The following is a 26,576-nucleotide window of genomic DNA, read 5'->3' on the forward strand; positions in this document are numbered from 1 at the left end:
CAGGGTCTGCAAGACAGACTATAGATACAGCCTACAGTTGAATATTTAGAGACAGTAAAAGAGTTGGATTTTACGCCGCTTTTAGCAATATTCAAGCAATATCACGGCGAGGGGACACCAAAAATGGGCTTCACACATTGTACCCATGTGGAAATCGACGTGACGAGCAAACACTATAGGCTAACCCAACGCCCCATGAATATTTTAAATTCCTGAATAGCAATAGGCACCCGTTCAGATGTTGCCGGATGTATATATATATAAACTGTTTTAAACTAATGAGTTATGTTCCGGAAGTGAAACCTGTATCTAACATTTGAACGAAAAGTTTAACAAAATACAGACAGATCACGAAAAGCAAAAGGCACCGGTTCGGCAGTCATGTCTGATTTTTCTGCAAAGCTTCATGTTATGCTTTCCAAGTGAGTGAGTAATTATCACTGGCTAGTCTGGTCCAGACTAGATTATTTACAGACCGCCGTCATATATGGCTAGAGTGAGTGAGTGAGTTTGGTTTTACGCCGCTTTTAGCAATATTCCAGCAATATCACGGCGGGGGACACCAGAAATGGGCTTCACACATTGTACCCATGTCGGGATTCGAACCCGGGTCTTCGGCGTGACGATCGAACGCTTTAACCACTAGGCTACCCGACCACCCCCATATATGTCTAGAAGTGCGGCGTTAAAAAACAAACAAACCACACACATATTGCTGTTAAGCCGTAATATAGAAAAGACACTGTGAACAGATTGATAAAACATTATTTCCCAATATTAATAACTCATAAGTCACAAAATTATCATCGCCAAAGAAAATAAAGTAAACCGTAATTAGACAACCAAATTACTTTCAGCTGGGGTAAAATTAAGCGGGTTAATCGTCTTTAACCATTTATAGCTCTTTGGTTGTGTAATTTCAGCTGATTCGGCTTCTTCTACATATTACCTGTTGGATAGTCTCATATATGGTCCACGAAATAGAGTTATGCATAAGGTTAACTAAAATAACTGGTAATTCTATAAAAGAAACCCTTGAGTTTTCAGGGACCCTAAAAACGGATGAGTTTGGGATGCTAAAACGGAAAATAGTATGAGAATGCAATGGCGGTGATCGTTTAAAATATATACTATGCCATAAAAGCATGGGATATTTTGTTTTGAGGTGAAACTACAGGAAATTACACGAAAGTAAGTGATTAATGTGGCAAGAACATTTCCAAGGAAATCAAGCACCTAAACACAACCTTGTGACAGCCAAGAAGCACGTGACCTCGAACAGCACGTGCAAGGGATAGCATGCCAGTGTTACCGTTGTCACTCAAACTCGGTTGTGAGCAGACACATATTGTTTTCTTGGAGCTAAACGCCCAAAGACACTTTGTTAAACACATTTAAGGAAGCAACAGTATTGATCATGCATGCGCCGTTTGCAATGTGCTGAACGTTTACGTGTCATGGGGACCCCGTGAAGATTCGGGGTAGAATAGGTCTTGAGCAACAGATGCTTGCCGTAACAGGCGTCTATGCTTGTCGTAAGAGGCGACTATGCTTGTCGTAAGAGGCGTCTATGCTTGCCGTAACAGGCGTCTATGCTTGTCGTAAGAGGAGACTAGAGGGACCGGGTGGTCAGGCTCGCTGACTTGGTTGATGCATGTCATCGTATCCCAATTGCGTAGATCGATGCTCATGATAACAATCACTGGATTGTCTGTTCCAGACTCGATTATTTACAGACCACCGTCATATAGCTGGAACATTGTTGAGTGCGGCGTTAAACAACAAACAAACAAATCCTAGTAAAAAAGAACTAATGGCATGAACTGACACAATTATAAATTATCCCGTTAGTCTAAAACTGGTTTCTTTGGCGATATGTGATAACAAGAGGTGTTGTTACAAACATCTGCCCACCGGCGTAAAACGATGAAAAAACATTACTCATTATATGTGTTTACAATACCAACGGCCCCGTCACTATTTAAAGTGCATTTCTTACTCTTATAATAAATACTCTTATTTACTCTTATAATATATATATCTTATCAAAATTTGACTTAATGCTCAATGATATGCACACTATTTAAACATGTTTTAATTTCTAAACATGTTTAGATTATTGGAATAATACACAACGATATGCACTTTGTAGTAAACATGGTTAGATTATTAGAATGATGCACAACGATATGCACTTTGTAGTAAACATGGTTAGATTATTAGAATGATGCACAACGATATGCACTTTGTAGTAAACATGTTTATATTATTAGAATAACAACGATATGCACTTAGTAGTAAACATGTTTATATCATTAGAATAATGCACAACGATATGCACTTTGTAGTAAACATGTTTAGAGTCTGGTCCAGACAATCCAGTGATTCATATTGTGACCAACGACCCACGCCGTAAAGGTACATCTTCCTGAGGCAAGTGAGTTAACTGACTATAAAGTTAGTTAACTCCCTTGCCTCGGGAAGATGTCAGGGTACGATGACAGCGACCAACCAAGTCACCAAGCCTGACCACTGTGGTCGCAGCTTACGACCAGCATAGGTTGCTGGGGACCTATTCTAACCCGGAATCCCCACGGGGGCATACAACAACGGAAAGGAACATGCTACTGGTTTACTGTGTTTAGTGACGCCCTTCACATTTGGTTGTATGAATGGTATCTGCGCCACGGTTTGAAGTATTTCAGCTATATAACGGCGGCACGTATATACAGTAAACTACGGTTATAACGAACACGCTTATAACGAACTGACGGATATAACGAACTTACTTTTTGGTCCCGACTACTTGCTGTAGTCATGCTGTATATGTACATATAACGAACTACGGTTATAACGAACTAAAATTAGTAGTCCCTTTGAGTTCGTTATAACCGTAGTTTACTGTAACCGAGCCTGGACCAGGCAAACTGATGATTGATCGCATGAGCAACGATCCACGCCGTCGCTATATACGTCAACACGATATTAGCCTGGGGCCCCGTTCTACAAAGCGATCTAAGCAGTATGACTGTCCTAAGTCTGTGTTAAAGTATGGGAGTAAAGATCAACTTAGGGCTACGAACTCTTTCTGGAATGGGGCCATGCAGTCCACTTGCACAACACGATCAGAGAGCGCCGAGATGATCGTTATTCCCATACTTTAACACAGGTTAACGGTAGTCCTAGTGCTAAGATCGCTTTGTGAAAGGGGAGCAAGGTGACGTACTGTGACCATTTCAGAACGGAGATCGTCTTAAGTGGGGATATTATTTCAGTCCGTAATTAAATAGTGTGCTACAGATCGTTAATAATGTTCTATAGGACATAGAGGACTGTGCGTATTTTGTCTTATTAATGAAATTGTAGTATGTTCCTACGTGTACAAGTGAATGTTGTTTAAAATGCCTCAGTTTGCAATATTTCAGTTCTAATCATGTAACTAGTCGTGTCTGGGCGGGGCAAACCAGACATGGGCAACGAACCACGCCATCGGGACATGATGAAACACAGTCAGCCTGGTGACAGCTCTCATAACCACCTGGTCCCATGTGTTCTTTTTAGCATGGCGTCAGGGGTCGTATTCTGCCCCGAAATTCCCACATTTACTTGTAAATTATTACCTTGCATTATATTAGTCTGTCACACAGTCACTGGACTGTATATTTTCTTTCCACACAACTTTACTGTAATGCTATATGGCCCTAAATGAAGCAAGTCTAGATTTTCTACACGTTCTGTATATGCCATCTCGACAACTGGGGCTCCTGTTTAATTTAAATGAAGCTTGTTTCCGTCAATATTATATATTTTTTCTAAGCTTTAGTCTTGCACTATATATACTCTATGTGTAGGGCTGCACGGTATTACCGGTATACCGGTATACCGCAATATGAAAATGAAACAACTACGTATCGCGATACGTTTGTGATGTACCGGTATATTGACAATGATTTTGTGTTTTCAAATTGAACTTGCTTATGATTAATTATTATTACTCATTCAACACCGTAGGCCCGTAATACCGGCCAAGAAGCATTCCCAGACACCGTAGGCCGGTATAGGCCCTACCGGCCAAGCCGTAGTCACGTCAAAATAGTATATAATTTTTTAAACCTACCAGTCATATCTTTCATTTACTAAATCTATCACATTTCACAATGTCTGAAATACGTATTCAATTTCAATTGATCATTTTTTATCAATAGATTAAGAAATTATTCACTATTTCCCGTAATGTTATTTAAAATAAAAATCTCAGACACGCACTTCGAAAACGGGTCCACATCGAACATGTCAAAGAGCAAAATAAAGACGTTTCAAGCAAAGCTTTGAATATAGTATACAAAGTTATAGATACAATCAACAAAAAGATATCTAAAAGTTGTTAAACTTACTGCCAAGTTATTATTTCCATCTTTTCGTGCGATCGCTTGTAATGTAAATCAAATGACATCGGCTTTCGTCGCCTAAATTCTCGGCTCGGACACGATGTTTAATGCCAAAATTATGCATGAAAAAACTTTGTCACAGCTCGTAACCTAGCATGATACATCAACAAAGCACCATATTTTTAATATAAATTGCGATTTCCTGCTTAAGATGTTCAAAAAATGGCAGGATAAACAAAAAGATTCATAACAACTGTAATTTGATTGACTGCCTTAGATCACGTGCTCAAATTTGACCAATCACAAACCTTGTAGCAGATTTTGGCGCGAAAGCGTCATTAGAAACCAATTGTTATCCAATAAAATCGATTGTTATAACTACGAAAAACTCCAGGCGATGTTACGAGCGTGAAGATGAAAGAATAAGCTTTCTAGCGATGTGTCATATGCCAGTCTTCGACGAACGTGTTATTCATACGAAGCCTCGAAAACAGTGGTATTTCTTCATGTTACTGAGCGGACAGGCGCTGTTATCGGGAAATGGGTGATGACAGATACTATTGATAATTCTTTTTCAAAAGCTTTTTCAATAACGTAAACAATAAAAATAAAAAGGAAATAGGTAAGTGCATTTTATGAAATCGTATATTTGCCGAAAATCGTCAAATTTTCGCTTCCTTGGTCCTTAATCTGGACGTTGTGACTGAACATAATTAAGTTGTAAATGCATTATTTAAATAATGTGATAAACAATACTTTCATATTTATAAACAATAGGATCAGACCTTTCAAATGGTGTATAATATAGAGTTGCAAAGATGTTTTACAAGCAGATATTTTCTTTGATAAATGTTGGTTTCATCTATCACACAGGAATCTCTGGTTACTGGGTGTCACAGCAGTAACGCTTCTGGTTGACTGGTGTTGAAAGAGTTAAAACAACTAATATTGTCCATCTTTTTACCTGCGATGTCATTGTGATGAAACTGCACGAACAGCTCTTTGATAAACAATTACAAACTTACGTTACCACAAACACTGGACCCATATTATACATAAATACCTCTAACATTTCTTCCTGAACCTATGAGCTAAACGCACCCATGATGTCACTGAGTCTGGAGAATTGATACCACTAATATTTACTGCATGTTGGACTTTACCATTATGGTGCCTTAAACAGCTATTCTTGAGTCGAATAGCACAGCCAGTCAGACACAATATACAATTGTCTGTTTTGTCTGATGGTTCTGGTTTTTCCCTTTTTTTTACTTTGAATAAAGCTAAACTTTGTATGATTGTACTGTGATTCAATGTGGAGGTAAAAGAATCTTAAACAGTGGACAGAACTCAATAAGTTTTCTTCCACAATATATTGCAGTACGTATTGCAATACAGAGGAATGTATCGCAATATATCGCAATACGAAATTTGGGGCAATACACAGCCCTATCTATGTGATTATTATTTTTTAAAGATTTCATTCTTGCAATGGTTCATGATCAATCCATACTTAGGGATCGAGTTTCCATAATTGATTTGTGCACAGCTAGTGCGCCGTTGAATGTTTGATACACATGTGTGCACACCGAACACGTGACATTTTCTATACTTATTGATCAATTGTCTTCAACAGTTCTGGTTGGTGGTGGGGAAATAGTTTGTGAACAGTTACGTCCCTTGTCTGAGCATGCGCACTTCGATGCATCGTCTGCTAATCAGAAAGGAACGATGTTGATGTTTCGAATAATAATGTTCTTTACATAGAATTACTGGAACCCATGTGTGATTGTTTCCATGCATAATGGCCACAGATACCACAGTGCGGCTTGAGCTCACCTTTAACCCGGAGGATGACGACAACTGTCACCCTAAACGCAAGAAACGAATAGACAGTGATGGACTCTCCAATATGACGATGTGGTCAAAATATGAGTATCAAGAAGACATGGACTGTTCGAATGATACACTTTCCGCAACAGTTTCTTCAGGGGAGGAAACAAGAAAGGGGTCAGCTGCGTTGTCAGAGTCATCCATACACGAGTCAGGAGACGATAAATGCAAAGAGACATTTAAATTCCCATCATTCAAATTCTACCGATTGCGCGTGCCAAGCTGGCGTTGGTCTCGGCAAAAGGAAACAGCGATTCACGGGGAACTGATCGAAGAACTAAGCCCCGAGAATACACTGGAAAGGGAGCAACGTTCAAAATTAGAGGAATCCGAGGAACATGTTAAACTGAGGGGGCATAGTTTGGAGAGGCGTTCTAGTTTGGACAGGCTTAGAAAAATCGGCATCAGGGCACGGCGATCACTGTCCACAGCGCTGACATCATTCGCTTGTCTGGGAGGCCAGCGGTTTGAAGACGACGATGATGATACACCGTATCTGTCGGCGAAACACGAGAGGGATTTAAACACGCCAAGACTAGAAATTATTGATCTGCACATGCTGAACACCGTGGATAACCCGGTACAGATGATTACTGGTCCCTTTATCAGAAACGGCAATTGGGGGGTCGGTAGCCTACTGATATTTATTCCCTTCCTGCATTTGTGTTTGGTTGTTTTAGATGTATATCAGTAACGTGTAGCCTATTTTGGATCAAATTGATTAGAGTCTAAGTTGTAATCTGGTTAATGTCTGTTTAGGGCTACGCGCGTTTCAGAATATTCTATCATGTTTTGCCTGCTTCTGGGGTTGGTAATCAAATGTCACATAGGCTACCACTTGCATGAACAGGTCAGTACGCCTTTCTAAAAAAATGTTAATTTAGGTAAGGAATATATTGGTCATTTTTGGACTATTTGCCCTTTCAATTTCTACTATTGTTGCTATATGTTATCGTTATTCCGACAGTTATTGGTTTCTCCTGCCAAAAATCTAACTCTGATACGAACTACAGGAATTCATATTCATATTCCTGTAGGCCTAGATCATGTGGTTCATAGCTCAAAGCTCAAAGCGAATTTAAGCCTCGTATGACACGTGGGCCATTAAAACTGTATATTTATTTTTGTGAACAGCTACGAATTCCAGTGTATCAAGAACCAACTATTTCACGTGTTACTTTTTCAAAATTGATTCGGTAACATGTGTAGACACTCTTTCTGTGCTTTCTTTAGCCTGCCACGATAACTATAATGATAGTATATGTATTTGGAAATGGATTGACCTTAAACATGTACATTGGTTCACTGTTTAGTGTTAATGTAACGTACTATGTCAAATGACCAGTGTACTTAATTGGTCTTTGTTTAGAATGGAAATGATGGAGTACATATCACTAATGTTTGCCCCTGGGCCTAGAAGAAAACTATTAAATGCATAGGCAGAATGTTGTAGGCAGTAAAATTATCTTAGGGAGAATTTGGATATTTTGGTCCCCTCCTTTTTAAAAATGCTGGCTCCCTCCCCATGAAATGTGTCATTGGAATTATTTATACAACCTAGCCATTAATTGCATTATATTCTGTCCATCCCTCATTGTTCTTTAGCACATTGATAAAAGCCTACAATGGCTACTAAAATGATATTGCTTGTATTCCCCTATATTTATTTCAATGTATCAAATGTACATATATTGACTATTGAGTTTATTCCTCTTTTTTTCTGACTATCCAGGCAAAAGCTGTTAATCGTATTTATATTTCAAGGATTACTATATCAGAGATGCTACTTTCATGGTTACAAATAGGGATGACATCACACATTATGCTATATTCACGATTCATGTTATTAAGTCATTATTAAACCGAACAATGCTTTCAAACATTGCAAGGAAACACGAAAAAATACAAACATCTCTTCCTGCCAGACTCCATCGTGAGCTCGTTTAGTTTTCCACAATAGAAATTATAATGGATTGATTATGTTTAGTTATGGTTGCGGTATTTGCCAAAGAAATTTTATAATGAGCCGACTTCATTTGTTTGTTCTTATATTCTGTTCACTGTGGCACGCAGTATGACACAGAATGGATGTGGCCTTATTAATCATATATATGTCCCCAGAGGAGGCCACTCTCAGTTCTTGAACCTTGAATTCTAAGTCAAAGTGACAGGGTTTTTCAGACAGCTAAATCAATATTGACTAATATTTTCACTTGAAGTGACATTATGTTTCCTATTTTCAGAATGCAACCGTTATTGATTCAAAGGACCATATCAAAGACACTGGAAACTGATTTCCCTTTCTCAGTTTCAAAGAACTGGTCGGGGCGCACTTAACTCTTCATTCAACGTGGTTTTACATATCTGTGCACTTACAAACATTATGCATGATGTATATTTACTTACTGTCATTAAACTAATTTTATAAATTGTGAAACACTTTGACTTATTGAACCATGTACTATTCAGTGTCGTTGAGTAGCTGCATGCCTCTGCGTTAGAACCTGGTATTGTAGTCCTCGCCACTTGAAATAGAATCACGAAAAACGCCATGATTAATTCACGAAGATAACTGCACGTGTGTTAATACTTATAACGTGAAAACAAGCCATTCCGTTGATAAGGAATATTACCTACAGTAATGACAAAAATTGCAAAGTGTACTTTTAAAGAAATGTCCATTTTCTTAGCGATAAACATTGAGTTTTATAAGGTGGCTTCGATCAGGGTAATAATCAACAGTCAGGTGACTGCGAGCGGTAAAATTTAGCAGTGATCTTGGTCAACGTCGTTTTTTATACTACTCTGTAGGTACTTTTCTATCACTTCGTGCTGGTAATGTACGTACGCTGCACGCTACTAAATTTAGTCGCGAGCAGTCACCTGACTGCCGATCCTCAGTGATGATGTTTATAGCGAAGAAAATTGACATCTTTTGAAAAGCAGACTTGTATTTTTTGTCATTACTGTAAGAAATACTCGGCGGAATGGCTTGTTTTAGCACACGTGAAGCTATCTTCGTCAATTAATCATCGCGTTATTTCGTGATTCCGTGTCAAGTGGCGAGGACTACAGTTCCCCAATGGATAAGGATAAGGTATCCCATTCTTACAGAACAACCATACAAATACTTGTAATTTCCTCCAGTCCTTTCACAAGACAAGTTTTCATTACGAACGATTTGAAGGTTTTCATAAATCAATGTTCATTATAGGGACTATTGATCAAAATGAGTTTCTACTGCTGTGTTCCCTTACCCCCAAGGTGAATCCTGGTCAGAATAGGTCTCCAGCACCTATTGTTTGTCGGAAGACCCTACCAAAATAAAGACAGGGTGGTCATTAACCCACTATGTGTATCTCTTACAAATAGTGTCATCCGACATCGTACTGGGCACAGATAGTAGTTGGTCATGCTTTTAACAACTACAGACCGCATGCCAGGCGGGATTACGTACAATCCTCCGTGATATAGCTGGAATATTTCTGTCTGCGGATTAAAATTACATTCACGTACTCATCCAGGCTTCCGCTGTTAGCTCCACAGATCGATATGACCCGGATTTTCAATGTTTACGTATCTGTACTGTAAATCATTTATCAGTTGCCCTTTAGTGTAAACGCCTACAAATGTCCCCATCAGTCGAAGGGTTGGGTATCCTGTTATTGCTAAACGAGGTCCTCACGTAGCTATTAGGTGTATTGAACGATGTCTGTGATGTCGAAAAGATGTTATGCAATGGGAAATGTATTGTGTGTGAACTGCATCTCGTATGTATAGCAGTTAACCAGCTCGTCGACATAGCGGTGAATTGCATCTTTTCGTTCCTGCCAGTCATAGCCATACTGGACGAAGTGTCGGATAAGCATGAAGATATTAATAGTTTGATAAAAAACAGAATTACCACGGTTTCATGATAGAATGCGTCATTGCTTGCCATACTTATCTTTGTGATGCCGTTTTGACGGCGGTCTGTAAAGAATCGAGTCTGGACCAGACAATCCAGTGATTGATATCATGAGACGATGACATGCATCAACCAAGTCAGCGAGCCTGACCACCCGATCCCGTTATTGGTAGATTATCCCAATGTGGAATATTGTAGAGTGCAGCGTTAAACACTGAACATCCAACGTGTTTGTTTGGGGTCTACCCTGACAAAGGCAAAGCGGTTGGGAAAAAAGAAGATTTAAAACCTTCATCAACAGAGTTTGGCAACGTACGTACCTGCACGGTGCGTACAAAAACGTCACACCTGATTACTAAGTGGTCATCGATTCTCGTGTAATTATTGATCCGCCAAATTAAAACCAGGAACACTGGAGTGATTTTGTTTTTCTAAAGCAAGATTGAATGAATACTTTCTATGTGGGCTGCGGGTCAGAAAACTCTTCTTACTGTTGGATATCTGTAAATCTATGCTGATTATTAGTGTGCATTGTTGAAAGAATACGACTGGTAACCTACATGTGCGGGTAGGTTGACACTTAAGCAATTTGTACTGCAACGTGGAAGGCGTAGGGATTCCATCTTGTGCAGGGAACTGAAAAATATAACTCCATCTTTCAGTCATATATTATTTATTTATTTAGAAAAATATATATACCCATGTTCCAATTTAACCAATTCGCATATCAATGTAATTGCGGTTTTCGAAGCTTATTACAAACAACAATAACGTTTTCTATTATTTACATATACAGATATCAAATATATACTCTCCAAAATCATACATCCCGCGACCATCATACTGCCTCATGCCTGGTTACTGATAAGCTAATTAACGTAGCGACTAGAGAGAGTGAGTATGGATTTACGACACTTTCAGCAATATTCCAGCAATATCACAGCGGGGCACACTATAAAGGGGCTTCCCATATTGTGCCCTTGGTCCTATTACGATTGCATCGGTGTTGACCATTATAGCAGTGGCTTATCAAGGCAATATTCTCTAGAGAAACACAAGTATCGCTGGAGCCTACTGGGCAGAGGTAGCGTCTTCACCTTCCGAACCACACCCAGACCCAAACCACATCTGATCCTGGTTCTACACAGCATCTTCAAGCTGAGCATTTGGTATCCTTTCTCGTCCTTGATCGTTGACACATACGTCCTACAAATACATGTAGATAAACCCTTTGAACAAACCCACATGTTCCCCGAGCTGGTGATCTGTAGGCCATACAAAAATGCTAGTTCCAAAATTTGTGATCCTTTCTCAAACATGTGATTACTGACTATGTGTCGCACCAGTTTGTTTTCAGTACCGGAAGATGTAAGGTAGCCGTATTCTGACATAAGAGCACTACGTAGTATTGGCCATGTGAAATTTGATACTATTATTGTCTTAAAGGAATTGCATACGTTGTCTGGACACGGATCTACACCAGAAGAAAGGAGTAACTGTACTGCATCTGTATAATTTCTGTCCACAGCGTTTAGTAGATCTCGAGAAAATGTTTCGCCTTCAGCAAAGCTCGCATTTGATTCGAGGAGAATCTGAACAGTCTTAATGTCTTTGTTGGCCAGACAGAAAGTTATTGGGGACTCTGCCCGGTCAGTTTTGACTGAACTATCAGCACCATACTGCAGTAACAATTTCACAGTCTCTGTCTGCATCATTTGAGAAGCAAAATGTAAAGCAGAAACGCCATCTTCATCTTTGACATTGACATTACAACCTGATCTACAAAGTTGTTCTACGATTTCATAATGATCGTTCTTCGCGGCTAGCATCAGACATGTTTTCAACTCCTTGTCGTTCTGATCTACATTTGCTCCACGCGCAAGCAGGGCCTTCACAAACTCAAGCTTCCCCTCCACACACGCCCAGTGTAATGCAGTTTTTCCAAATTCATCAGCTGCTGAAACATCCACACCTAACTGAAGACACCTATAGAACATACGTTGTTGATCCTCTTCAATGCATCCAATCAGGAGAGACTTCCGGTTTGGACCATTGATCTTTAGTGAGCCGCCATTTCTGACAAAACTATCCAAGACAGATAATCCCCCGTGGATCAAAGAGTAGAATAGGTCGTGAATGTTACTGTGATTCATCCGTTTCCTCATCATGGTCATAGAAAGGATGTTTAAGCACTTATCAGTGTAATCAGTCTGAGTCAATCAGTACAATAAACCATGGCTGTACTGTAGTTGGGCAAGACAGTTGACCATAGGAGTGATGCCGACAGATTTTGGTTAAGGATCAAGGTTTCCAAAACCATAACAATGAATGGTATTATGGTCTTATGGGGCATTGATGGAGATACGTCGATGAATTATGCAGTCCAACAGGTACCATATCACACACACACAAAAGAAAAAAGCTAAATAGACAGAAATAAATGCAGACAAATTCTTCAGAATCTACAGACCTATATACAGCACGGGATAGAAAGCTGAACCGTAACAGGAAGGGAACGTAAACATCATAATGATAGCATTGCCTTGTACACAAAATAACATGCAACAGATGAGATTATTTTGTTTGTGCTAAAGAGCCAACGTAACATGAAAGGCGTTCCTGGTCACAGATCTGGGTAGTCTATTCCTCTGTAAGCTGCCCTACGATGCCGACTGCATCAAGTTGTTTACGTCGATTCTCTGCAGAACACGGCGTTCTAGTTCAAAGGAGTACTGAAACAGAGAGAAGTGTTTGCTAGTGCATGTACGTAGCATAGCATCCTACAACCTACCCGACCTGTCACCGGGTAAGTAAAATGTGATTCCATGAGTTATTGATATGGCTAAACTCAGTCCCACTCCAAATAGATGGTTAAACATGATTTAACTAATTTACCTGCAATGGTGGGTGGTGAGTGTGAGTTTGAATTATATAAGATCATTTATTTTCAAACTATTACACATTAGATTTAGACCACTGAAGATACGGGGTAGACTAGGTCTTCAGCAACCCATGCTTGCTGTAAAAGGCGACTATGCTTGTCGTAAGAGGCGACTAACGGGATCGGGTGGTCAGGCTCGCTGACTTGGCTGATGCATGTCATCGTATCCAAAGTGCGTGGATCGATGCTCATGGTGTCAATCACTGGATTGTCTGGTCCAGACTCGATTATTTACAGACCTCCGCCATATAGCTGGAATATTGCCGAGGGCGACGTTAAACAACAAACAAATAAACAAACATTATATTTAGCCTACCTGGTATTTTGTCATATCCGACCTGTCCCTCAGGTTACTCAACTCAGGTCCGTCCAGCTGAAACAGGATTGACTCAAACATTACTTTCGCTGTATTGTCTGGCTAGTGCCACGTCGGCATTTTAGGTAGAGGAACTTAATGTGATGGTTCAGGTGTTAGTCACAGTTTAGTCATGCCGCTTGGGCTTTTGGCCTGTCGTAATAGAGTGAGTGAGTTAGTATGGTCTTACTCCGCTTTTAGCAATATTCCAGCAATATGACGGCGGGGTAAATGGTCTTCATACATTGTACCCATGTTGGGAAGCAAACCCAGGGCTTCGGTGTGACAAGCGAACGCTTTAACCACTAGGCTACCCCACCACTCTTGGTGTTGTATAAACCAAATTTAACAGTCTGAAGCACCATAACCTTTTTTCAAGAATCCCCCCCCCCTCTATCTATCACACACACACACACACACACACACACACACACACACACACACACACACACAAATGGTCGGACCCCATGGCCGCTGTCAGATAGCTGGAAAACTGCTGACTGCCGTCATCCTGGTGAACATAATATGATACTGGAGAAGGATATTCGAGATATGCTGATAAACTAACGATCATAATTGACCATTGGATTCTGGTACGACTGACGGTAGCTACTCGGCAAAGCGAATTACGGTGTCTTGGGCATCTAAACCTCGCGTGGCCAAACCACAGTTGTGTGGAACGTGTGGCATGTCGCCACATAGGACACTGATTCCACCAGTAGATCAGTGATTCCACCAGTAGATCAGTGATTCCACCAGTAGATCAGTGATTCCACCAGTAGATCGGTGATTCCACCAGTAGATCAGTGATTCCACCAGTAGATCAGTGATTCCACCAGTAGACCAGTGATTCCACCAGTAGATCAGTGATTCCACCAGTAGACCAGTGATTCCACCAGTAGATCAGTGATTCCACCAGTAGACCAGTGATTCCACCAGTAGATCAGTGATTCCACCAGTAGATCAGTGATTCCACCAGTAGATCAGTGATTCTGGGTGATCGGAATACAACCCTGAATAGATGAATATCATCATGAATGTGTTAAAAATGATCTGCTTTATTACATTGAATTATCCAGAAAGTTAACTTCAAATAGACCGACGTTACCGTGCTGGCTTAATGTCAAAGAAGTGTCCAAACTGAAGCAGGTCGTAGACCTTAAGCCCAAACAAAGGACCATAACTTAGATTCGAAGCCACAATCACCGGATCCTGGAATGACAAAGGGGTGCAACTGTAGCACAGGTGCTGGGCCGGATCACCCATACTCCCGATCATAACTACTGAGCAGAATACTGGGTACCTGGAGCCTGCGTGTGATTTCGTGTACGTTGTATTTATCTGCTATCTTCATCTGAAGTCCATGCAGCTCGCTCGGCCGCCCTGTGGAAAGCAAAAAAATGTTTTATAAATTCCGTGATCCGCCTTAATAGAGGCATGAGCGAGCAACGATCTACAAAGTCACCGAGCCTGACCACCCGATCCATAAAGTCGCCACTCATGTATACGACCATGTAGCATAGGTAACAGTAAATGAGTGGGTGAGTTGTGTTTAACGCCGCTTTTAACAGTATTCCAGTCATATCACGGCGTGTCAGCTTAATGTGGGAGGAAAGCCCCAAGTGATGCAGGTCTTAGACATTTACCACTTCGGTGAAACCTACGAGCAGGGGTATGGTGCTGACAAACCTAGAAACATAATCGGGGCAAACCGGGATTCGAACTCACAACCATAGGTTGCTAGCGTGCCCAAGGGACGCAACTCTGCATAGGTAACAAGGAACCAGGGGTGGTGGGGTAGCCTAGCGATTAAAGTGTTCGCTCGTCGCGCAGTAGACACGATTCCTCATAGAGCTACAATGTGTGAAGCCCATTTCTGGTGCCCCCGTCGTGATTATTGTTGGTGCTAAACGCGGCGTAAAACAATACTAGCACACTACAAGGAAACAATTCTAACCTGGCATTCCCACTGGTTTCCAGTTTATCCGGCTATCAAGACTTGCAGTTGAATGCTGGGGCATATTCTAAGCCAAGTCCCGAGGGGTAGAGATCCTCTCATCACAACAACTTCAGTGTGAGAAAACACTGGGTTACTATCTTGATAATCTAATTGATCTAAATCATATGGTAAGCACCTTCGGCGAGAAGCAATCAATAGAACATCACACGTTTAGGACATGATATTTGTTTGCTATGATTTCGTTATACGCTTGAGTTGCACAAGCTATTTCAACAATCAATAACAGAACTGCACCTACCATATATGAATACCAGTAGCGATTGCAATGAGTGCACAGCATGGCAATGTGAAAATAATATGCAATGGAAAATTATCTTTTCGGTTTGATGCCAATTGGGACTTTCTCGCATATTCCTTCTCAGCCAAAATAACCCTTGCTACAAGTGCATATAAGGGGTCACGTGACGTATCTGTACTTGAGGATGCTTTTGACTGAATGGATACTGCTATAACGCTGCATCTGAAATTGTATTGCTATTTCTGAAATATTCTAATGGGGAAGGAACTATGGCGTTGTACGGAAATGAGTGAGTTGGGCTTAATGGCGTCCCGAGCAGGGTTTCAGTACTGACACCGACCACGGAATTAAAAATCCATCGATCATACCGGAGGCCACGTGAATATGGGACTCGAACTCTCGATCAATTATCCTGGCAGACCTAAGGGATATAACTCTGCATAGCAAGTAGCGATGTCTGTGATCAACGGGTCACACGTGACGTCGATGTATTGACAAAAACATCCAGTCAGTTGTATGTATATAGCATTTACAAATGCAACACATTCCTCAGAAAATAATCAAAGACCAAAGCTAAATTATGGTTACCGGTCTCGAGATAAATTAATGGTGTACGTAACGCCGGGGCTAACAACATGCATGTATTCGGGAAACAGAAAATTGGCAATGCCGAGTTTAGAGTCGGTCAATCTGCACATAACCATAATCGTTTCAAGAAAAAAACATGGATGGACGTTCAAACCTAAACATTCCTCACTTTTTTGTTTCGTTTATTTGTTGTTTAACGCCGCACTCAGCAATATTCCAGCTACATGTATATGACGACGGTTACAAATTCTTCTCTGAAGTAATCCTGTTGTTTGGTGGCATACATCGTCATGTATCAAGCGTGCAGCCGCATGGCCTCTCGGCTCTGACCCAGGGTACCCGGATGCTGTATTACGACCTTTTGCTATAACTGACCAATCATTTTTTTAGAATGGCTGAAGTGCATATGTGCAAAAACTGCAAAGTTGTCTGGATTCTATATTTCATCCAACTATGTTTCATTTGGAGAATAAGCAACGAAATGTGAGAAGTTATATGGAATTATCTGTCCCCGACTCGTGTAATATCGGTGTGCGTCCCGAGCACGTTGCTCTTTATTACCCACGGAGTGAGTGAGTGAGTGAGTGGGTGAGTTGGGTTTAATGCCGCCTTGAACAAAATTCCAGTTATATCACGGTGTGTCAGCTTAATTCGTACCTTGTTCACCCATAATGGTAGAATGATCGTGTAATAACTGTCCAATATTTTCAGATGTTCAGTTTAGCGATTCTCAATGCTGATTGGGCAGTTGACTCCATAATACGCCACAACGCTTCATCGTCGGGAAAATGCGACATGTCTTCCATTGTTTATGACGTCACAAATTGATTACATGACGCCATCTTAACAATAGGCGTTGCAAGCCACGAATCGCTAAGAGAAAGCAAATTTATCGCTCATCCCGAGGTCTGCAACAGTTGGAAGCGCTTGCGCACTCTTCCAAAATGGCGGCGCAACTACCGCTTGGTTGCCTTGACGTTATGAAGATCATAATAGAAGAGGCTCGATGACGAGCTGATGAAATTTATGACTACTTTGAAAATGTGGAGCAGACTGAGGATGATGGGGTGTCAGCTGCCTTTGCTCATTTCCTCGTTGATCCAGTCAAGAATTTCTTCTTCCGCTGTCAAAGTCAGCCGCCATTTTGGTTTGACAACGAAGCGACCTCAGCCAGCGATTGTTTCGCTTGCAAGCGGCTATAAGTTAGCGCACTGTTGTGAGGCGAATCGCTGTACATCGCTTACAAGCGATTGGCGCTTTGCAACGCACCCGCAGTTCAATCTGTGACGTCATGAACAATACACGACGTCATACGACAATGGTCAACAAAATATGACGTCATACCCCTTATGGAATGTTGGAGTTTGACCCCAGGGTCACGCATAAATATTAAGAGACACACTTCGCTACTTCCGGTTTGAAAGCAAGGCTTGGAGAGCAGAAGTTGAAGGCTGGATAGCACATGAAACACATGGAGATGTCAACAAGGCACGCAATCGGGACAAACTGTGACAATTTAACCATCCCGGTACATTTATCGTAAGTATTGAACATTATTCTTATTGACAAACTATTCTACTGTTATTTGGTCTCCTTACCGACATAAATTTGAGTCTGGCCGTTGTGTTGTGATTTCAATTTAAAATATCCATGACCACCTGGTAACTCCAAGTGCAGTTTATAGTAGCTGAACAGACTTAATACAAATGCTACTGAAATCTTGTAAAGAATAATTCATTGTTTACACACCATTAAGCAAAACTATTTATTGTGAGTTTAAATAACTTTGCGGGTTGTATTTGAAGTCGAAATATTGACCTTTTGACCATATCTAGATATATGTCAGAAACTAACTAAATTGATATGTTGATATAATGTATCAAATTGTAACCTACTGAGAATTTACAATCGTAACAAATCAGAAGTTTGCATCAGTTGCGTATTTGATGTTAATTGTAATGGACTCAAATGCATTCCAATAAAATATTAGACCTCTAGATCTTCTTGTGCTGTTGTGATTATGAACAGTTGTTATTCTGATTGTCAATGTTGACAGATTAGATAGCATGAGGTGTATTATTTCAACTGAATTATTACATAAAGGGTGTGTAAATATTTAAAGTAAGGTACAGTTTGATCTGCAATTTTGGTAACAATTAATATTTCTACCAAAATGATATTTGCTTTACTGTACCAATTTAATCATGTCATGAAATGAACAAAAACCCAACTAATTAATGGCCAGTAAATGTTCAATCTACATGTGATCTTTATATAATTTACAGAAACAGATAACTCTTTAACAGTTTGTATTCAAATATTTCAATGCATAAATTGATATTGACATTACTAAAATTTTAAAGTATAAAAAGAATTATTTTTAATTCCCATGCGTATTGCAATCATAACTCATTTATTCCCTTTGTTTAATTGTGAAACCCATCTGGTTTTATGTCCACAAACATGTTTTGAAACTTTTAAAACAAAAAGATTTCTTTTGTGCAAGCAATTGCAATGTATTATTGATTATTAATCATATCAATTTATATATAAGATTATAGTTGTGCTTACTGTGTCATTTTGCAATAATTATATTGTTATGATGTAATATTTTACTATTGTTAACTATCTTTAGAACTTTAGTTTATTTCAATCAAGTCAAGTGGTGTGATCATTTTGATATTTTTTTATAATTCAATCAAAACGAGAAAAAATAAAACAATATAAATACATAGAAGAAATTTGTTTTCCTTTTCAAATAACGATGATAGCATAAAACTTATCTCATGCTCCTTGTATAGCATGCTCCTTGTGAAAATTCATTCCATTTCTTTTTCGAATGTACCTTATATGATGATTTTAGGGAGACATTACTGACAGCTATCGATAATCTTGGAGGACAAAAAACTCTACATAGTATTCTTTTTGGTGATCCAAACTTGTTTTCCTAAATACAAAAATATTCTTGTCTGTACACAAATTTATAGAAACGATTAACAGATTCAGTAGCTAGCATATTATTGTTTCCAAACGGTTAATCATTAATATTGTTAAATCTATATTCAACACTAAAATGTATAATATAAGGATATGTATGAGATGCACACTGTCTTCACTTTCCAGCACATTGTACATATCCTTCATATGAGCACTGTATATATATTGCGCACAATGTGAAGCTTCAACTGTAAATTGTTCATTTTCATTATGCAATATTATGTATAACTGTATATAGGGAGAAGGCGGCAATAAGTGCTGCCCTTTGTCTTTTTGGACAATAAAATATGTTTAATAATATTTCATCTTGTGATCTGACAAAGTTAATATTTTCAAGTCAAGATATCAACTTTAGTAAACCACATGAAGAGATAAACATTGCATTTGACAAAATAAATTCAAGTCTTATATTTCTTTGTGATCTTCACGACGTTACTCAGAAAACCATAGTGAAAACCGGAGGAGCTTTCTGCTGACAGTAACACAATGGTTACAATGTGCGTCCTGTCAAAGGACGAGGAAGTGGAAAGCCATATTCATTCAATCAACAAATGTGCTTCCTGTCACATTTCACTTAAATAGGACGAGGAAGTGAAAAGCCTTATTCACTCACAAATCAACATGGCCAATATTTATTGGACACTTAAAAAGCACATTGTACCATTTGTTTACAAGCAAGAAAATTATTTTCTCCTGGAATTTAATTAGGTGCTTTTGACTGACAAAGACACCCAGTCCATGTTAAGTTTTGAAAACTTATATTGTGAGAAATAAAGATATGAAAATTTTGGTTTGTTTTTCTTTGTTAAATATGAGAAATCCAGATTGTTCTATCAACATAATTTGTACCGATACATATATTTTATCTTGGCTTGATTACCAATTGAAGTTGATTCCTTTTTATCTTTTGTTATTTTATCTGTACTCATATCTGATCAAGACATTTTCAAACTATTCAGAATAAATGTATTAGTAGCTTCCTTTTGATATACAATTACCTATCATCATACGGGATTAGGTGAGGGTGTTCAATAAGTTGGTAGTTGTATCAATTCTTATATTTCTTCAATTTCATGCATTATTTATATTTATCAATTTTTACTTTCCTTTTAACTTATTTTAAACAGTTCACACATTACTACTTTTGTCGTGCCCGGTGCAATCTCAATCGGCAATAATCGGTTAAGTAAGTGATTTTTGAAGAACAAGTAAAGTATCATCTGTCATTGTACACACTGAATAGAGTTATCGCGCCTTCTGAATGTTTATTTTGACACACGAATTATTTTCATTATTAACATTGTAATATGTTAAAATGAAAATCATAGCAGAAAAAGTGTCTTTTGTCAACTGGACTCATGGCAAAACGACAGTGCGTTGTGCAGCAAACACCACTATGAAACGTGAAATAAACATGATCTCAATCTTGATCTAGAGTTCGCCAAGCCACACATTGACTGAGCAATTTTGCAAAAGTACACTGACGTGTTTCATGTTATGCGGTTTATTTACGATACAAAACTTCTCTCATTGAATGTACTGTCACATTGTACCTATATGCCGACGAGGTTATGATAAAACAATCTATTTCTAAAATACGTATCTCGAAATGCACCTTTCGATTCACTTCCGGGATCCTGACAGCAAAATGCTAATTCCAGTGTATTACAGGCATATTTTAGTTGGACCTCATGATTAAATGTGAAATATCTTCTGTATTAGATACAGAGGATACCATTTTTGGTTTGTTTGAAATGTCCATCAGTGAAATGCACAACATGCTGCCTGTTCCCTATGAGCTGATGCGACTCTCACTGCATGGAGCTATGCTCTCCAAGCCTCGTTTTCGATCCAAGATGGCGAAAGTGTGAAAAAGGTCAAATTGAGTCGCACTCGCATCACCATTCCTAGACCACTTCCACGAGACATAAACACACATTTCTAATGGAGTTCAAATGCGTGATGTATGATGTGACCGGTCATGGTAGTTAATATGGATATATTTTACGTCTCCTTCGGACAGATTTAATTAAAGAGCCGAGGGAACTCAAGTCATTGAATGTCTTTTCAAGCCTTTCCGTAAGCCAGATCGATTTTACCAAGATGATTTCTTTTGAGAATCACAGTTAATAGTTTTTAAAAAGTCCATATTTCCCTGGAGTAATGTGTGCATTTTAATTGACAACTCAGCAAATGGATCGAAATTGTTCACTAACGTCTTTAACTAAAAATATGACTTTCGAAGAGTTACGAGAATCAGTATCGAATTGTGGCCTCGTATCCTACTGGTGGGTGGTCTCCCTTAAATTAAGCATTGCATGCTTGATTGGCTTCAGTTATCAATACATTCCACTTCATCCAGCAATTTGTATCTAGTTCAATCTGACAGGAACTGTTTATTCTCAAAAAGCCAAATTATTCGAGGCGTTTTCTCCCATGAGTACTCTGTAGCCCCTTGGTGCCACACCTTTCTATGCAGCCACCTTCATATGGATCGTATATATGTGTATGATTACTGACACATTTTGCTTTTAACCATACTTCAGAGTAAGAGCAAGTTGCAACGATTATGCTCAGGTAAAATACGAGAATTATTTTTCATCTGCATAAGATTTAGCATCTACCCGAGGATAGGGAGTTAACTGACTATAAAAGTCCAGCTCGATCGTAGTGCACCAGTGGCTATTACGAGTTATGTCCCTTCTATGCCCCTCCTATTGACCAATCAGATTCCACCTCTCATATCATTTGCATTTGCGTCAAACAAAATGGCGGCGCCCTGTCAAGACGATGTGATCTATAATCAAAATCTATCTTGTAATAAAAGAAATTACGAACCGGATGTCGATTTCGTTACGCGATTTTGTCTATGCATAAACTCGTTTGTCCAACTAAACTATTACTTCATAATTCCAGCCTAATTCGTCAAGGTTGGAAACTGGACTTATACATATGATGAAAGATGTAAAGATGACACCCGAGATCAATGCTGCATGGTCGTAAGAGGCGACTTCAATATAGATTTATTCAGAATGTGAGCCACGCACTCCATATTTCTCAGTACAAATATAGTAGAACACGGATATAACGATCACGGATATAGCGAACAAACGGATACAACGAACTGTTAAAAAATCCCCGCATTATCTCCAATATAATATCATTTAAAATGTACGTATATAACGAACTCTCTACAGCGAACTGATATCTGATCTCAGGAACACAGTAAATATAACGCGTAGCCCCTATATGTAAGTAGAGACCACAGGAACTCGTTGTTGGTCAGTATATATAACATGTAGCCCCCATATGTAAGCATAGACCACAGGAACTCGTTATTGGTCAGTAAATAAAACATTTACCCTCAATATGTAAGTAGAGATCTCAGGAACTCAGTAAAATATAACGCCCCTATATGTAAGTACAGACCACAGGAACTCGTCATTGGTCAGTAAATATAACATGTAGGCCCCATATGTAAGCAGAGACCACAGGAACTCGTTATTGGTCAGTAAATAAAATACGTGGCCCCCATATGTGAGCAGAGACCACAGGAACACGGTATTGGTCAGTGAATAAAACATGTAGGCCCCATATGTAAGCAGAGACCACAGAAACTCGGTATTGGTCAGTGAATAAAACATGTAGTCCCGATATGTATGCAGAGACCACGGGAACTCGTTATTGGTCAGTAAATTAAACATGTAGCCCCCATATGTAAGCATAGACCACATGAACTCGTTATTGGTCAGTAAATAGAACATGTGGCCCCCATATGTAAGCAGAGACCACAGGAACTCGTTATTGGTCAGTAAATAAAATACGTAGCCCCCATATGTAAGCAGAGACCACAGGAACTGGTTATTGGTCAGAAAATAAAACGTGTAGCCCCCATATGGAAGCAGAGGCCACAGGAACTCGTTATTGGTCAGTAAATAAAACATGTAGCCCCTATATGGAAGCATAGACAACAGGAACTCGTTATTGGTCAGTAAATAAAACATGTAGGCCCCATATGTAAGCAGAGACCACAGGTACTTGTTATTGGTCAGTAAATAAAATACGTAGCCCCCATATGTAAGCAGAGACAACAAGAACTCGTTATTGGTCAGTGAAAAAAACATGTAGCCCCCATATGTAAGCAGAGACCACAGGAACTCGGTATTTGTCAGTGAATAAAACATGTAGCCCCCATATGTAAGCAGAGACCACAGGAACTCGTTAGTGGTCAGTGAATAAAACGTGTAGCCCCCATATGGAAGCAGAGACCACAGGAACTCGTTATTGGTCAGTGAATAAAACATGTAGCCCCCATGTGTAAGCAGAGACCACGGGAACTCGTTATTGGTCAATAAATAAAACGTGTAGCCCCCATATGTAAGCATAGACCACATGAACTCGTTATTGGTCAGTAAATAAAACATGTAGCCCCCATATGTAAGCATTGACCACAGGAACTCGTTATTGGTCAGTAAATAGAACACGTCGCCCCCATATGTAAACAGAGACCACAGGAACTCGGTATTGGTCAGTGAATAAAACATGTAGCCCCCATATGTAAGCAGAGACCATGGGAACTCGTTATTTGTCAGTAAATAAAACATGTAGCCCCCATATGTAAGCAGAGACCACAGGAACTCGTTATTGGTCAATAAATAAAACGTGTAGCCCCCATATGTAAGCAGAGACCACAGGAACTCGGTATTGGTCAGTGAATAAAACATGTAGCCCCCATATGTAAGCAGAGACCACAGGAACTCGTTATTGATCAGTAAATAAAACGTGTAGCCCCCATATATAAGCAGAGACCACAGGAACTCGGTATTGGTCAGTGAATAAAACATGTAGCCCCCATATGTGAGCAGAGACCACAGGAACACGGTATTGGTCAGTGAATAAAACATGTAGGCCCCATATGTAAGCAGAGACCACAGAAACTCGGTATTGGTCAGTGAATAAAACATGTAGTCCCGATATGTATGCAGAGACCACGGGAACTCGTTATTGGTCAGTAAATTAAACATGTAGCCCCCATATGTAAGCATAGACCACATGAACTCGTTATTGGTCAGTAAATAGAACATGTGGCCCCCATATGTAAGCAGAGACCACAGGAACTCGTTATTGGTCAGTAAATAAAATACGTAGCCCCCATATGTAAGCAGAGACCACAGGAACTGGTTATTGGTCAGAAAATAAAACGTGTAGCCCCCATATGGAAGCAGAGGCCACAGGAACTCGTTATTGGTCAGTAAATAAAACATGTAGCCCCTATATGGAAGCATAGACAACAGGAACTCGTTATTGGTCAGTAAATAAAACATGTAGGCCCCATATGTAAGCAGAGACCACAGGTACTTGTTATTGGTCAGTAAATAAAATACGTAGCCCCCATATGTAAGCAGAGACAACAAGAACTCGTTATTGGTCAGTGAAAAAAACATGTAGCCCCCATATGTAAGCAGAGACCACAGGAACTCGGTATTTGTCAGTGAATAAAACATGTAGCCCCCATATGTAAGCAGAGACCACAGGAACTCGTTAGTGGTCAGTGAATAAAACGTGTAGCCCCCATATGGAAGCAGAGACCACAGGAACTCGTTATTGGTCAGTGAATAAAACATGTAGCCCCCATGTGTAAGCAGAGACCACGGGAACTCGTTATTGGTCAATAAATAAAACGTGTAGCCCCCATATGTAAGCATAGACCACATGAACTCGTTATTGGTCAGTAAATAAAACATGTAGCCCCCATATGTAAGCATTGACCACAGGAACTCGTTATTGGTCAGTAAATAGAACACGTCGCCCCCATATGTAAACAGAGACCACAGGATCTCGGTATTGGTCAGTGAATAAAACATGTAGCCCCCATATGTAAGCAGAGACCATGGGAACTCGTTATTTGTCAGTAAATAAAACATGTAGCCCCCATATATAAGCAGAGACCACAGGAACTCGGTATTGGTCAGTGAATAAAACATGTAGCCCCCATATGTAAGCAGAGACCACAGGAACTCGTTATTGGTCAATAAATAAAACGTGTAGCCCCCATATGTAAGCAGAGACCACAGGAACTCGGTATTGGTCAGTGAATAAAACATGTAGCCCCCATATGTAAGCAGAGACCACAGGAACTCGTTATTGATCAGTAAATAAAACGTGTAGCCCCCATATATAAGCAGAGACCACAGGAACTCGGTATTGGTCAGTGAATAAAACATGTAGCCCCCATATGTAAGCAGAGACCACAGGAACTCGGTATTGGGCAGTGAATAAAACATGTAGCCCCCACATGTAAGCACAGATTCTCTCCTTACTAAAAGGGGGTTCATATCTTACTTACTGACCAATAAGGAGGTCCTGTGATATCCACTTGACACTGAATCTTTACCCAACTTGCTCTGTATCCACTAGTTCATGTTCTGTCCCCTCCTCACTCAAGTACACACAACAGGATCGTATCGATGAAGGATTACTCAAGTGAGTCATATGCCCATATTTCGCCAAAATACTCTAAATATAGGCCAATAGCCATTGAGTGTAAACATGCCCCACCGAGTGACGATCGACACGTTCGTTCGGACAGGGACAACAGCTTCAGGCAACACCTTCGAGGGCGATAACAGCTAAGCTGCAACAATGATTGAACTGTTGAGCATATTGACCTGACAGTGTCCTTGAATCATAATCCTCTTGATACATTTTGGTCACAGGCTTGGTCCACTGTACATGAAAAAGCGAAAAGGAAGGGCTTACCTACACAGTGGTGACAACTTCCGTGACTAGTCAAAGGGAGGTAAGTCGCGTCGAGTGTGTCTTATCAACGTGAAGCATTCGTTATATATCTTAACGAGGTCAAATCTCACTTTTTGATACCATAGTTATTAAAAACTTTTAATTATACATTTCTAAATATAAAATCATGTGTTATTTCTTTTTGACTTGCTCCTTTTCAACTTCTCACATGTTTTGGACTTATGGCAACCCCAAATGCAGCGGTTAAGCACTGTCTGTAATGCGCAGGAAAGAAGTGTTTTAATATTATCTGAACATTAGCAAGCCGTTGACCCAAAATGATTTCTTGGGTGATAATGGTAAAACAGTTCAGACATGGTGAAATATTCTTCTTGGGTTACGGATTGTCTCATAGTCAGTTTTCTTTTCGACAGTTCGAAAATCGTCAAACTTACCGGGGTGCTTTATTATTTCAAATGTCCATCATGTGAAAGCGTAATAAAGAAAGACG

At 39.7% G+C, this 26,576-nt stretch overlaps 2 protein-coding genes across 7 annotated transcripts; one reads left to right on the forward strand and one right to left on the reverse strand.

Moving 5' to 3' along the window:
- Window positions 1-6,066: 6,066 nt before the first annotated feature.
- On the forward strand, window positions 6,067-8,713 carry LOC124142401. Its single transcript, XM_046510855.2, has 2 exons — window positions 6,067-6,861; window positions 8,525-8,713. The coding sequence occupies exons 1-2, from the start codon at window positions 6,193-6,195 to the stop codon at window positions 8,573-8,575; spliced, it is 720 nt and encodes a 239-aa protein (XP_046366811.1). The 5' UTR covers window positions 6,067-6,192; the 3' UTR covers window positions 8,576-8,713.
- A 2,131-nt stretch (window positions 8,714-10,844) lies between these two features.
- Window positions 10,845-26,126, reverse strand: LOC124142399 (putative ankyrin repeat protein RF_0381). 6 transcript variants are annotated; one of them, XM_046510851.2, is made up of 4 exons: window positions 26,087-26,126; window positions 14,788-14,867; window positions 13,446-13,502; window positions 10,845-12,920 (listed from the first exon to the last, which is right to left on the reverse strand). In XM_046510851.2, exon 4 carries the CDS (start codon window positions 12,360-12,362, stop codon window positions 11,202-11,204), a length of 1,161 nt encoding a protein of 386 aa, XP_046366807.2. In that variant the 5' UTR covers window positions 12,363-12,920; window positions 13,446-13,502; window positions 14,788-14,867; window positions 26,087-26,126; the 3' UTR covers window positions 10,845-11,201. The 6 variants fall into 6 exon arrangements, with proteins under 6 accessions (XP_046366807.2, XP_046366806.2, XP_046366808.2 ...); XM_046510850.2 differs by having other exon boundaries at window positions 25,996-26,115; XM_046510852.2 differs by lacking the exon at window positions 26,087-26,126 and adding an exon at window positions 25,722-25,745.
- Window positions 26,127-26,576: the final 450 nt, after the last annotated feature.

The sequence above is a fragment of the Haliotis rufescens genome, unplaced genomic scaffold, assembly GCF_023055435.1.
Source record: "Haliotis rufescens isolate VD_foot unplaced genomic scaffold, xgHalRufe1.0.p SCAF_1, whole genome shotgun sequence".
NCBI lineage: Eukaryota > Metazoa > Mollusca > Gastropoda > Lepetellida > Haliotidae > Haliotis > Haliotis rufescens.